This window comes from Mercenaria mercenaria, chromosome 3 (assembly GCF_021730395.1).
Source record: "Mercenaria mercenaria strain notata chromosome 3, MADL_Memer_1, whole genome shotgun sequence".
Classification (NCBI taxonomy): Eukaryota; Metazoa; Mollusca; class Bivalvia; order Venerida; family Veneridae; genus Mercenaria; species Mercenaria mercenaria.
Window position 1 is genome coordinate 59,262,092 of NC_069363.1, and position 15,939 is coordinate 59,278,030.

The following is a 15,939-nucleotide window of genomic DNA, read 5'->3' on the forward strand; positions in this document are numbered from 1 at the left end:
AGTGCCATAACACCTTCAAACAGTTTAAATCAACAAAGTTACACAAATTCAAAAGTGTAATACTAGTAATATATATCTGTCTTCATTGTTTTTGTTTGTATAATAACACATAGAATATCAGTTGACCGGGTAACTATGGAAGAAAGGTTACATGTTAAACAAATAGAACTATTACGCCACTTGCAGCTATCAGATGGTGATTTTCCACCCGTACAATTAGTACAATCCTGAGAAATCTGGGTTCATTAATATTTTTATTTTAACAGGTTTGCATGTGCACGGTAAGGATTTTCCAATGAGCTAACTGGTAGGTCAATGACAAAAACACCTACCTGGTCTACGAACAAGTCTGGATCCGGCTTGATAAGAGGCCAGCAGTTCATCTTAAAACGGCTAAGTCATTTTGAAGAAATTAGGTGTCAATAGTCATACCTCCTCTGTTGCTTAATTGTCAACAAATCATATGAAAATACCAAAAGTGATTTGCGATGATAATGATTGCATTGACTGTATAATATTGTCCTTTATTCATTTCTGATACAAAAATAACAAGCTTTGACATAAGGAATGAATTAGGCTGGTCGCGGTCGCCAGGTGGTCGCTATTCAGGCCTTTTTATGAGCATTTTTCTACGGGGGGACCAGAGACCGGTCGTGTTCGACAGGTGGTCGCTATTCACGGGTGGTCGCTAGCACAAGTTTGACTGTAATTAAAATGTACTTGTTGGATTTTTGAAACAACCGTCTACAATATTTTTCCGTTACAGCATTATTTTGTTGTGGGCCTACGATGCATGGCTCTATGGGTGTGTTTGGGGTGCTCGGTGCTTCCGGGAAATCTATCCTTACCTTTTATCTTTTAAAGATATAAGTTATAGACTGATTATGGTCAGTTTAAAAATCGCTTTGTTTTATGACGTCCACCGGGTAAATACAAAGACCAGCGTATTACGTGGGTCCTGCAAAAAGTTCTGTCACTAATGGGCTTCAGTAGTTTAATCCCAGGTAGTTTTTAAGCGCTTCATTGCACCTGAATGGTGCGTCCAGTAGCAAACGATATCCGTTTATTTCGTGCAAATTGCTTTTCAAATGACCGAGTTATTTCAAATTGAAATACATGCAGTCATATACACTGACCAATTTAATTGTCACATTGTAAAATGGACGAAAAGACCGTAGCTATATTAAATGCCGCATTAGGCTTGATATAGATTCAAAGCATATATCTGATGAATTATGTGGTATATATGGATCTCAAGCCATTTCAATGCGCACAGTTGTTAGGTGGGTTAAAGCTTTTAAAGCTGGGAAATTATCTGTCGAATATGATACCCGTTCTGGTAGGCCTAAAACCTCCGTTACCAAGGCAAACATCGCTGCTGTGAAAGCTGTGGTCGATCAGGATGCGCGATTGTCGGTGAAAGATATAGCGAGTTGTATTGGCATATCAGACGGCAGTATGCAAACAATTCTGGAAAAGCGTTTGGATCTGAGAAAGGTTTGCGCTAGGTGGGTACCTCATTTGCTCACTGCGGAGCAAAAGAAACAGTGCCTTTAATGTGCACGGGATCTTTTGAAAATATACAAAGGCTGTGAAAGTCGATTTATTTCTAACTTGCTAACAGGTCACGAAACCTGGGTGCACATGTTTGAGCCACAGTGAAGGGCCGATAATAAGCAATGGAAGAGAAAAAATAAAAAACGCCCCTGTATCGCCAAGAGAACGATAAGTTCGAAAAAAAGATGTTGTACGCAATTTGGCCAGTCGTTCAAGCGCCTTGTTCATCTGGTCATACAGTCACTGGACGATTCTACAAGAACTCTAAACTGAAGAAAGTGAAAAACATTAAGAAATCCGAACCCAATGACAGAACTTTCTGCAGGACCCTCGTATCATATCAAACAAGTAAATTACATATATCTTGGACCTATGTGTAATATTACCACAATGGTGTTATTCTTGACAGCTTATCTTTAAAATGTATCATTTGTATAGGGAGTTTGAAATAACAATAACCGAATAATTTCGAGACGTAACTACCCAATGTAGAGCATCGATACACGACTTCGGTCACCCGTGCGTTATAATTAGTAGTGTTTAACAGGGGGAAAATGAATAGCATTTCAGAAATAACGGTTGCTCTGTGTTTTGCAGTCCAAGTGTTGTAGTACCGAACAACCTTCCAATTATACGGATAGGTATTATAAATTATGCAGTTAATAGTTCAATCACTGAATTTCATTCGTTGCCGAGTTATCCGGAAGAACTTTAAATACGATTTATACTTTTCGCACGTGTATTGATGTTTAACTTAACAAACACCTGACCAATCGTCTTCCAAAGCTATTGTTGTTTTTGTTTTTTTAATAATCGAGAATATCAATTTCAAGATTTGAGAACCTTCAGGGAACAAAATGTATTTGATGGAATTTAAAAAACAAATAATTTTATTCGTTCAATGACAATAACAAGACATTGGAATAAGTACTTCAAAGTCAGCAACCTTAAGATTATACCATAATATGTTAATGTGCGCATGTCATAGCGGAAGTAAATGTTAAGAGTACACGGCAACATTTGCTACAAAGTGAACGTTTTTGTACAGTGGCGTTAACTTACTTAAACAGCCCGTGCTACTTCGAAATAACTTGCAAACCACGTTCAATTTGTAATATTGTCGTATTTTCCTATTTCACTGACAATTTGATATTTATGTGCTAAATAATCTGCTAAAATCGTCCATTTATCAGTAGAACACTGTTTTGAATGTAGGAAGACTTCAGGTGCTCATCCGATCATTATTGCAGAACGGCACTTAGTAGGATTTAACGACCGTCCGAAAGCCGACTGGGTGGCTGCCTGTCATGAAAGTATTCTTCATTTAAAGTAAGGTTTCATAGACGGTAGCATGCATTTCTACTTCCGTCCATAACCGAGCCTGCAACATTTTCATTTTTGTCGTGTTGAGCGACTTGTAGAGTTTCCATTTTTTTGTCTATTTTAAACAAGCAGCGACGAGGAGCAAATGAATTTTACTTGCCTTTAAACATGAAAAAAATATGTTACCATGGAAACACGAGTCCCGCGACATGTATCTTTTAAGCTTTTAATAGAAGCTAGAGACTTCTACGAAAACTGATTTAAGCTGAAACATCCTTCTTTGTTCTTTAATTTAACTACGTTTAGAGGCCCATGTACTTCAGATATACGAAAGGTATAGAGACAAACAAACACGAACTTTTAGCAGCTAAAACACTGTACAATGAGATTTATTCTGTACTGATTGTGACTTTTATACCAGTGTCAAGCTGTATTTGTGCGGATTCCAGGTCAGTAATATCTTTTAAAGCGGTCTGTGAACTCTCATCACCTGATTTTGTGTTACTTATTACAGCAAACGTTAACATTTCAATTTTATTTTTGTCTTTATTTGTACTTGATGAAACTGAAGATTCTTCGTTAATGGCGTCCATACTAGGAGCTGGTGTTATTTTTGGCATTGGAATAATAGAATTCATGCGACTGCTCTCTTCATTTATCGTTGTTGGAATGCTTATTGTCGCTTCCATAAAAGATTTCTTGTGGTATGCTTTATCGTTATCAGTATTTTGATTTTGAAAAGTTGGTTGGTTTATCAAAACTTCATGACAATGTCTTGAAATAGGAATCTTCTTTTCACATACATGATCATTGATAAGTTCCTTTCGAAACATATCTTTATAATTTCTCTGTTGGTTATAGAAATCATTATTTCTGTTAGATATTCTTGTCGATGTTGTTGACTTGAAACTCGTGCGATTAGATCCCGATGTTGACTTAAGACTGTTATTGCTCGATCGGGAAAATCTTGATGCAGGTTTGGTTGTGGACAACATCCGGACGAAGGGTCGTCTGGTTAGAGCTGTTGTTGTGTTTGGATTATTTCGTGTACATCGCACTATCATATTTTCCTGAAAAGTAAAAAATATTTGTTAAAAGACTTTTAAAAAGACATGTATGCATCAAAACCCTTTCTACATTGCAAGTTTTAAACAAAGATATTGTTTTTCATTAAAGCATCCCATGGTCTACGTCTTAGCGCTAAATACAGTGCAAAATCAGGTTGAAGCAGCAACTGTAGCGAATAAAGAAGGCAAAGGTTAAGGCTTCTCAAATGTAAAAACATGAATGCCAATTACGTAATGTTCTGCATACTTTATAGACACACTTTTGTAGTTATTGGAAATGTAATATGAGTATTTCTGAAAAGACAGCTCGAACTCGCCATCTTCTGTGTTTTATTTCATTATATTGTTTTTGCCCTAAGAAATACCAAAAAACACCTTATTCGACCAAACGCTTCCTTCTTATTGCATTTCTAAAGTTTTACGGGTTTGATTGTGTAAGCACTGACATTTAGCCTGCTGGTGGTAAGTGATTCTGCGTTTGCGACCAGCGTAGACCAACATGTGCAGGCTGATCAGGGTCTGCACTGCTCGCTATTCAGTCAGTAAATGTTCAGTGAACACCCCTTTGAATAAAAAATGGTACTGCCGCCTGAATGATGGACCAGTCCATTTCAGAAACTTCGCAGAGTAAAGGCTAATTTAGTTTTCCTATAATTTTTTCATCATGCCAGTAATACGATCAGATATTTGCAATGTAGTTAATCTTTTTCAATGAATAAGTATTATACACATTTCTGCATTTCTATGACGATTGAGAAATGTTTAACAAATAGATTGAAGTATATCTGAATAGACAGCTCATTCTTGCCTTTTAATGCGTTTCATTTTAATATATTTTATTTTTGCAAATAAAAATACAAAAGGACTTTTGTTACTTAACGCTTTCTTTTAAGTGCATTTCCTAAATATTACGACTTTTATTTCTAATCCCTTAGACGTAACTAATTAATTTTTCGTGTAACAATTTCGTCATGCATGCTTTTCAGTTGGAAGACATAGTAAGATCAGAAATTTGCATTGTAGGAAATCTTTTTTCTGGGTATAAATTTTAGACATATTTTTGGACAATCAATGTGTGCTTTACATGTATTCTGACGCAAAATAGAAGGTTGAAATTTATGTCCAAATTACCTTCCTTTCATTGACTGTTCATTACTTACTACGGAAATTTAATTATGGTGCACGCAAATCTGGAACATGGCTGAATATGAATTATATACACTTAATTGCTAGTGGTTGTCTGTACGTTTTGTTAGAAGGCTCACATATACCATTCCATCCCTTTAACAGGGTAACCATGCATTAACTGAGTTTGTTTTGAAATCATTTTTTCTTTCAAGTGTAATATCAAAAAAGAAGATGTAAACAATTGAGCATGTCATGTTCACCTTAATTCTTTGCGAACTGAAGATAAACACTGTTCATACCTGACACACTGCAATTTCATTCCTCTCAAAACGCACAAAGCAAGGAAAACGGAAATGTTTGAACGTGAAATCATGTATGTTTACGTTAAAGTAAATTTCGGGCTTTCACTACATAGAAAAAAAAAGCCGAGATACTTTTGGAAAATCGGGCAAAATAATTTTATCCCACTGCTACATTCAAATATTCACGTGCGTTACATGAACGCAATAAAAATATTATACAAATGATATAATAATACATTACTTGAACTTTCAGAATTCAATATCCTTTGAGCTACCATAAAAATGACAAAGTCTACACTTATACATCAGAATTACCTGTCGGGCAGGCTTAAATCTTCGACGTCTACACTTGAACATTCTCAGTAGAACACAGCGGAAACTTTTGCTGGAGTAGAAGTATAAAATTGGATTTAAGGCACTGTTGGAATGTCCAAGAAAAATAGTGTAAGGCAATGCTACAAGCAGATGTGTGTGCTCAGGATAAAAATCCAGATAAAGACTAACGCAGTAATATGGTAACCAGCAGATTGCGAAGAGCACAGCAAGAGCTATCAACATTTTTGCCACTCGTTTTCTGCCCTTCATCATCTGTTTGGCCATTACTTGACTTGTGGCGGACTCCGTCCGTTTCAGATCCTTGTTTTCATTAAACAGTTCACTTCCTATTAGTCCATAGCAAGTACATATAATACAACCGGGTATTATATAAACTATTGCAAACAGTGCTAAATCATAATGCTGTCGCTGGGCATCGTCTGACCAATGTTCTCCACAAAAATATACAGGTTCGGTAGGAATGATATCCATCACTGAAATTTCTCTCACAATCAAAAGGGGAACCATAAGTGCTATGGACAGCAACCATACAATCAGTATGAGTTTAATTGCCACGGCGTTTGTGCTGAGACGTCGGAATAGCATTGGGTGTCTTATGGCTAAATATCGGTCTATGCTAAGAAGTGCAATGGTGAATACACTGGCAGCCACTGTTACACCTGGAAGGAAAAAATATTAGGAAATTTCTGTTAAATATTTGTATTAAAATCAAGTGAAACATACAATTCTTTAAAATAATATTTTATTCATCTGTATATATGTGGATGTATCTGACGGGTATTAGATATACAGTACAACCAGTTTATTGGCCTCACATTTTCAAAAGAGACAGCTTACCATCTATTTAATACAGTCGATAAATTTCTGTCTCTGGCAATGATATTGTTAATGTTTATTACAACTTGTTTCTTTCAAATAGCACGGATGAATTTAAGGCTTTACTGTCGCTTTGATTCTTTTGTTAATGATACTACTGGGGAATTTAAATGTTTGTTCAAGTAATTGCAACTACTATTAAGAGATATAAAAGCTTTTATTATAAATGGCAATAACGGCTCTTGAAACAGACGATGCAGAAACGTTATATCCGTTGATAATCGTCATACGACAGTCAGTATATAACGCGTTGTCCTTCAAATGTCTGTGTGTTGTTTCTGAAGTCAACAAATGAAATAGTTTCACAAAAATTTATACCCGGTCCTTCCAAATGAAACTTAGATTCAGTGTTGTTATATTTTCTTGGTCCTTTGGGATCATGGAGTCCATTCAACATTTGTGTAACAGAGTTCCACTTAAGCCGGTGCTAGGGAGCATGAGAGATGATGCAAATTTCATTACCTCTCATGAACAGACTAAATTAAACCGAGTCTGCTATTATTATTCTTGGTTGCATTCTTTGCTTCCGAAGGATCTTTTTACTGATTTTATTAAGATTAATATATCACATAAATGTTTGTTTTCAATTCATTTTTTCCGAGACAACAAACAATTGTGGCAGTGGCAAATCTTTTAGTAAATCATAGTCAGAAAACATATCCATGTGCTAGAGTTATTTAATCAGGTCAGATTATAATCACTAGAGAATGGAGATTTCTTTCGATAGTAAAATCGGTTCGGTGCTCCTGTGATTGTATTCACAATTCTCAGGATACCTCTCGTAATGTAGAACAAAGCAAAATGTTAAGCTGTCCACAATAAAACAAATTAAATTGAAAAAAAAAACAAGTTGTCATGCATGTGTAAACCCTGTCTTTAACCTTCTTTACCATTCTAAATTTCTAAAATGGACTTATCCATCATTCGGTTTGGGCAGCATCACTTATTACTCGAAGGGGTGTTCACTGAAAAGTTACTGACTAAACAGCGAACAGTGCAGACCTTAATCAGCCTGCACTTGGTCTGCACTGGTTACAAAGGCAATTAAACTACTTGCCACCAGCAGGCTAAAGGTTAAAGCAAACATCGAGTAAAGCCCCAAAGGCAGGATTTAAAATGTTTAAACAAAAAATAATAATTTATTAAATACAAATAATTCCAAGTAAACGTGTGTTCACACCGACTTTTTGATTGTTTTTCAATGATTTTGCTTTCCGTGTGAAAACAACATTTTTTTTTTATCAAATTTTGAATCGAAACCAATGGCATTGGATAGCAAAGCATAAAAAAACGTACTGATATTTCGAATATTACTCATACTGGTTTCGGCATTGACACAACGCTGAAATATGTGCTTGCAAAAATGATTTTAGAGGCTCATCAATTATGAACGTTTAGGCTTAAACAGTTAAATAGCTTTTATTAATAGATATTGGAAATGGTGTAATGTAATTTATTTAGACTTGTATATACATGTTATCGTTCAGTTTACATCTGTGCACCATACATGATGTCGTTTTGACTTGCAGGTGATGTGACAGCAGTACAAACTCAATTATCTTACATTTCTTCAGTAAAATATTCTTTCATACAATAGTATATATCTGTTAACATTTGTAGCTGTCGTTACTTCGGAAAAAAAAATGATGATTTCAAATATATTAATTTTTGACATACAAACGAGAGTAGCCTTTGAACGATTTTGTTAATACATCTGGATAAGAAATTGGCAGACCAATTCATACGCATCTTAATCCATCGTTATCATGGTTATTTACCTTGGCAAAAGATTACTAGGACACGAAATATCATAAAAAAGATAATAAAATTTTAAACTCCGGGTGAAATTATTCAAACAGTATTCATCATTTAAGTACATGTATGAAATACTAAGAATTATAACACAAGTTTGATTATTTTTGGATTAATTAAAGACCCTCCATGGAAATATGTTGGATCAGTATGCTAAATCATAATCTGAGTCCCCCTTTTTCTTATGCTGACCCTACATATTTGGATGGTCACTAACAAACCCCATAACTTTTATATTTTATCGACCACTTATTTTCAGCAAACAACATACGGAATGTTGAAATTAATATTTAAAGTTTACGTCAGAAAGATTTGAAACCAAATGTTATATCAGACAATTCTGTAAAGAAAAACACAGATGCTATGGAATAGTTCCATGATGACCCGGAACAGTACTGGATTCAATGTATAATGTTAAGTACTTCATTTCAGATGTCGATACCTTTCAGACAACAAGTACAGTTGTCTATAAATTATATACACAGGTGTTCAAATTTACAAACTGAAACTGAAACTGAAACTGAAACTGGTTTATTTGCTTAAACGCCTATTTCTACATTTAAAACATATTCAATGGCGTTTTACAATACAAGTTGAAATAAAATATTAAATATAAAATATTTTAAATAAGATTAATTAAAACGAATCAAAATAGCAATTATTAATTTAAAGTCAATGATAATACTATATTTTAAAATACTACTAACATACAATTATCACAGACAAACATTAAATTTATATCACTGTCACCAGCATCATTGTTTAAAACTCAGTCAAAACTTAGAATAATGCAAAGTAGTCTCTGAAGAAATGCGTTTTCAACCTTTTCCTAAAGCAGTCAATTGAAGAACTTTGTCTGATGTTCAACGGCAAATTGTTCCACAACTTTGGCCCTATAGTACTAAAGCTTCTATCACTAAAAGTTTTTCGCTTGTTGAAAGGGACGATGTAACAGTTAACTGATGACTCCGAGGATCTGAGGGAGCGCTGGGGGATTTTCGGTGTTAAGAGTTCAATCAAATATGCAGGCGCATTTCTAACATGGCAATTGAACATGTACGTCAAGATCTTAAAGTTTATTCTGGCTTTGATCGGCAGCCAGTGCAAATCGTAGAGTGCCTGCTTAGAACTGTCTCTTCTTCTACGATTCAGAACTAACTTCGCACACAATTTTGAATGCGTTGCAGTTTTGCGATGTCACAATCAGAAATACCGTATAAAATAACATTACAGTAGTCTAAATGCGAAATAACCAGCGATAGCACTAAGGTTTCAGTTGCATCCTGAGTCAAATATTTGCGAATGTTTTTGATTCGGAAAAAATTCAACATTGCCGTTCTACACTTTATTTTTATATGCTCTTTGAAAGTTAAAGTTTCGTCCAAATAGGCCCCCAAATATCTGATGTTACTCTGTCTCTTGATTTTATCACCACAAATATCTATCTCGTGAATGTTTAACTTATTCAACTGAGGGGCACTTCCAAAGGCAATATGTTCAGTTTTTGAGGAATTCATTTTTAGTTTGTTACTGTTCATCCACTCATTTGAATCTGTAGCAAACTCCTCTAGTTCACCAATGGATTTAGCCTCGATGGATGGTTCGGGCTTAAAACGTGTGCTTGCGGTGTGGTCGTCGGCAAAGCCAAAGACGGAAATGGACGGGGGAACAATGTCAAAAATCGTTCCTGCGTACGTGAGATAGAGCCACGGCCCTAAACAGCTTCCCTGGGGGACACTACACGTAAGCTCACGTGCTGATGACACTGTTTGATTCACACTCACGCGGCAGCTCCGTGGCCTCAGATATGAGTTCAAAGTTCTAAAATGGAATTCTCCTAAGAGGAGACACCAAAGCTACTTTAACTAATCTAAATGTCTATAAGTGTACAAGTATTGCTGAACAAGCCAGATTTCTATCGTTCAGTTTTTAAAGAATATAAACCAGTTTACATTTAAGTTTCATCACAGGCCTTGTGATTTGGTCAGAGACTTCAAGAGTAGCGGTGGAGTTGATTCAAACTTTCACTAATGGTTCTGCATATTTTTGTAATTAGCATGATTCACATCGACTACTGGCCAATTATGAAAACAACCGTGACGCGAGCGAGTCGAGACTGCAAAATTATAATAAATCATATACCCCTCTAAAGAGCTTTTTTTGTTAGTCTTAGAACAAATTCAGTCGTCAGAATCAAAATGAAACGAAGCTCTCCGAATCAAAAATGTATTTCTTATAAATTTCTGTAAAACCAATCAGAGAACCAGTAACACAAAAAAACCAACTGATGTTTATTAACGGTGCTGTTGCAAAAATCAAGAGCTGAGAAAAATATTGTACACTCGTCAAGGATTAGGCATGTGTCATCGATTATCAAGTTAGAAGATTGACAGAAAGATTGTCTAATATATCAACTGACAAGATCACAAATGTTTCAAGTGAGTTAAACATAAGATCATAAAGACTGAGGCCTTTGGAATTTTAAACACTCCAGCTTAATATCTCCATAAGGATAACCCGCAATCCTCCATGAAAGAGACGCATTAATTCAGTTAGCGCGAGATATCAGAGACCGATATTAAGTAATTGTTGCTGCTTGTACGTAACTATGAACAAACCAAGTTACATTATATCCAACGTCATAGTCACCATGATAAATTTATGAGATAATTACAGCTATTATATAACTGCAATTACCACTTTAACGAAGACTGTGTGTGTCAATACATGTATTTAATTTGAAATTCCTTTGGGAAGTCTATACGGTTAACTTTAAGCTGCTGCAGAAATTACATGGACAGACTATAGTTTATAGCTATTTCAAATGTCTGAAAAAAGAGATGTACCCATTGTCACAGTAGAATCCATAGCTAATATATACCAAAAGCATTTAATTTAGTAACTCTGATTTGATATATTTCAATCCGTATGTATACATTTTAATACTCAGTATTCTGTCATCCGAACCCATACAAAGCACAAAATAGCGCAAAAAGTGTAAATGACACTGGACGAAGAACACCGTTAAACCTGTTTTGCATACTGTGTCAAGATATAACAAATATTTAACTAAAATTCTACGTACTTGCCTCTATGAAACAAATAATACAGGTCACATCGGTTCGCAAATAGTTGAAGTCTAATCACTGATACCATATCAAATAAATATCAGCAGTACCTTTATCTATATAACAACTGACTGTTTGACAATATTGTGTTAAACAAGAAATGGCGGAAAATGTTTGATAAAAGTAATACATACGTTTCAAAATGTTACATTGATATGCCCGTACATACTGTATCAGAAAAGTATATAAACATTCAGCTGAAGATAACGGGCATTTCAAAAGATACAAAAAGGCAAAATCTACCAACAGAAACATGTTTATTTTACCATCATGTACAATGGCGTCTTATAAAGCTTTCATATTCTATCCAGCATATGGGAAGTAATACATATTGATTGTTCCTACAAAATTAATTATAGATAATCACATCTGTACAGCCTCACACTGATAACCTAATAATAGACATTTGCTCGTAAGAATACTTACATCTCAAATCTGTCTTACAATACATCAAAATTTAACAGCTTCCTTGTCATATTAATAATATGTGTTAACGGCTTTATTTTTCAATGCTTACTAATATTGTACCTTCACGAAAACAAAGTAATATCTTATAAGTAGCTGGAGATGCTTATGACACTTTTTCTGTCTTTGGAATGCTAATTGTTTTCTCATCAATATTTTATCAAGTATGCACTTCAGGAATAATGGAAGTCGTTGTGAAGCTAATGAAGCTTTGCTGAATAACAAAATATATCAGACAGGAAATTAGACCGTCAAGAAATACACTTTGCTTTCTAGAGAGAAAGGCCTAGACACCTGAAAGCACCGAATGCTTTGTCACCTCGTCAGCCTTATAGTCCCGTCTTTGAAGTGCAAAATAATGTCAGTGAAGCATCGTCCATAGGTTACACAATGTCGTTTAAATGTATTCTTGGACTAGAAATAGAATAAGTTTATGACAGAAACTGTAATGGTGTCCTTGGCGATTAGTTGTGCTTTTTGTGCCATTGCAAAAACACAATACTATCATGAATAAAAAAGTTGCATGTCTACATGATAGATGCTTTTAAATACAATTTTTATTCTTGCATTTTTATTACAATATATATCAGAGCAAAAGATATATTAACAACAAAAGTAAGATAGAAGCTCGAAGAAATGTGTTTATAATTAGAATGTACCTTGAAGAAATCCTGTCATTTTACACATAAATTCTCCATAAAGCCATATCCTGTACAATGCCTGTCCAACCGCCACAGGGATACAAATTATTGTTACTGAAATGAAAAAAATATAATATTTAAATTTTCTACCAATTGAGACTTTACAATCTAAATCCCAATATATTTATATGACGGCTTTTGCAGTATTCATTCAAATCGTTTTCCCTCCAATCATGTTTTATTTCTTAGAAGTATTTACTCGAAGAATTGCTCTTTTCAAACTTGGATCACCATATGAGCCGTGCCATGAGAAAACCAACATAGTGGGTATGCGACCAGCAAGGATCCAGACCAGCCTGCGCATCCGCGCAGTCTGGTCAGGATCCATGCTGTTCGCTAACGGTTTCTCTAATTGTAATAGGCTTTGAAAGCGAACAGCATTGATCCTGACCAGACTGCGCGGATGCGCAGGCTGGTCTGGATCCTTGCTGGTCGCATACCCACTATGTTGGTTTTCCCATGGCGCGGCTCATATATCGTAATCTCGTGTTCTGCTTCAGAAGCTATTACGAATGCATTTAGTTTCGGAAGTATATTTAGCCTTAGGCGTACAAAGGAAATTACCTCTCCTAAACGAAACAAGAATAGAAATGCCAAATGAGTTACTTATTGATTCAACATTAAACAAAGCTAAACAGCTATAAAAAGTATGTCAAAATAGCAATGCAACCACGGGTTTAATATTTCCAGAGCATTTTATTGCCTAGCTCGGCCTCCGATAGCCCCAAGATTGGATATTAGAAACTTAACCAAATGTCTTTCCTAACATGAACATATTAAAGTATTTAACGCTTAAGTAAAGACTTTCATGTATACTTATTATTCTGTATTTTGAAAGCGGGGCATGACAAATCCTTTACTCTTACAGAAGGTAATACAAATTAGGGCATGCCACAATAGATTGTTGTAAACATTTTATTTATAATAACAGTTATTTTAACTTGGTGTCAACGTAGCAAATACTACTTCACACATTTTGAAAACTGTAATTAAAGTACGATGGTCATGAAATATATATTAAATAAATCTATATTTACATTTGTAATGCATCGTATTGTTGTATCCTTGAAAATGCATTGAGCATATATGAACACATTTATTTCAAGAATTAAAAACGTTTTTCAAAAGATATGTTTCGTTCTTTTTGTCTAGGGTCCATTGACGAGATTCATTAAGACACAGGAACTAATAGGTATTATTGCAAATGACTTGTTCATTTCCATTTCTGTATGACGTCATTGTCAAAATGTAGCATAAACTAATTTTAAAATAGACTGTGATATTTTCTTTTGAAATGTACAGCGACTGTTGACAAATATCAAATTTTAATTGTCTGCAAATATTTTCGGAAATAGTCGGGCATCTTGAGGGCAATTATTTAAGAAATAATAAGTTCCCAAACGTAGTTCAAGGGGGGTATTCGATCTACTCCTTACCATGGAAAAAAAATGGCGGCCAAAACTGAAAATGTGAGTTTTTCTTACATTTTTTCTTTTTCAAGGATATCTAGACAATAACACATGTCTATCAACCTGCTCCACTGTTTTCTCTATCTACCGGGACCTTTCACTTTGGAAACAGTACTGTAATTTGTCTGGAATGCTGGTCATGAGATTCGAATCGATGGAAAATCCTCCGGTAAACACGGGATAAGGAATAGTGCGACTTGCAAAAATGGTCTTTTTTACCTAATATACCGCAGGTTGTAAGCTGTTTTTCCGATTTGAAGGAATATTACCACATACTTATCTAATACTGTTGGTTTTGAGCAGATCACAGTTCGTACTTTCACAAAAACAAAATTTTTGTCTGATGGTAAGGAACAGTGTGCGAAAATTAGAGGATAAGGTGCAGTGCAATTTTTTTTCAAACGGATTTTACAGTTTTCTCTCATTGTTTCTGAGATAACCAGTTGACATTTCTCTACCATGTAATAATTAAAGAAGTCTGAATCGTGACCCTTGCTGTTAAACTACATTAATACTGCAGATGAACCATAGTGTAAACCCTTCCCTCGTTAAAAGTCATGACAAACAATCGAGTGTTCATTATTGTGGTCGTTTAAAAATAGGCTCCAGAAGCAAATTAAACATTCTGTAATTTCAATGAATACATGTTTATACTTGTTACCTAATGTCAAATGGATTTATCTGATCCATAATCCAAAAAATGTACTAGAGACAATTTAAAATAATACATACGTTACTGATGCCATGTGCAAGTTTTATACAAAAATTCACAACGCTCGATCGCTTTTATAGTTAATGATGGATTTTTTATTAAATGCAAAGAATACATATTCCCTAATTACTAATAACTGCATCATAATATGTATGTTTGTGTTATTACAATTCCTAAACAATAAAACAGATATGACGCCGATGAAGGGATACTTACGTTATGGATCTAATTCCTACTATGAATATATGAGCTTGACATACAAAGAATAGCGTTTTTATGTCTTTAAAGGTTATTTCTAACATGTTATAACATTTGATACAAGATACACTTAGTAGTGATATATTTTTCACTTAAATCTTCCATATGTAAAGATTCCACTTTCTATGATACAAACGTTACCTTTATTCTAAGACATTGAAAATCACAGCAATTCATGTTGAGCTAAGAGTAGTGTTTTTTTTTTCACGCCAAAACTGTGCACGCATTTTCAATAAATCTATTATGAAGCAGAGGTCCTTCTTAATTTAAATGGCATAAGAAATGGCAAAATGATACGTGATCGATACTAGCGTTACCAGTCTTATTTAAAATAACATAAACAAGAAAGTGTCACTCAGTTTTAATTGACAGTGTCATCAGTTTGTATCGTCTACGTCATAAGATGCAGATTTCACACATGTAAAGTCGCACATTTGTCCTTGAAGACGTGTTGTCTTTTTCTGAAAATGTTCAACGGGCTCCGCTGGTAATGTTCGGTTTATATAGGAAGCTAATTTGATATTCCTTAAAGTAAAACCTATTTGTGATTATATGACAATTATATTTTTTGTTTCAATTAAATTTATGTTGTTATACATATTGAGTACGCCATAAACACAGTACAAACTATTGATACATACGTTACGTATGGTAACGTATGTATCCTTTCGTACTTGATATCTTACTGACTGACCATTTTATACAACATGAGGCTTCTTTTATTTTTTGAAGTCAAGGTTCCAAGATAAAACGCTCGAGCGTTTTAATTTCCTGAAAAGTTTTGTTTTTATTACTATTTTTGTTC

At 34.6% G+C, this 15,939-nt stretch overlaps 1 protein-coding gene across 3 annotated transcripts in view; it reads right to left on the reverse strand.

Annotated features, from left to right (window-relative positions):
• Positions 1 to 2,400: 2,400 nt before the first annotated feature.
• Positions 2,401 to 15,939, reverse strand: part of LOC123524618 (QRFP-like peptide receptor) — a 207,622-nt gene continuing 194,083 nt past the window's right edge. The window contains exons 2-4 of one of the 3 annotated variants that reach the window (XM_045302938.2): positions 12,654 to 12,749; positions 5,693 to 6,372; positions 2,401 to 3,950 (exon numbers count right to left, since the gene is read on the reverse strand). In XM_045302938.2, coding sequence (XP_045158873.1) covers positions 3,270 to 3,950; positions 5,693 to 6,372; positions 12,654 to 12,749 — 1,457 coding nt within the window. In that variant the 3' untranslated portion in view covers positions 2,401 to 3,269. The remainder of the gene's footprint in view (positions 3,951 to 5,692; positions 6,373 to 12,653; positions 12,750 to 15,939) is intronic. The other 2 variants (XM_045302937.2, XM_045302939.2) reach the window with 2 other exon arrangements.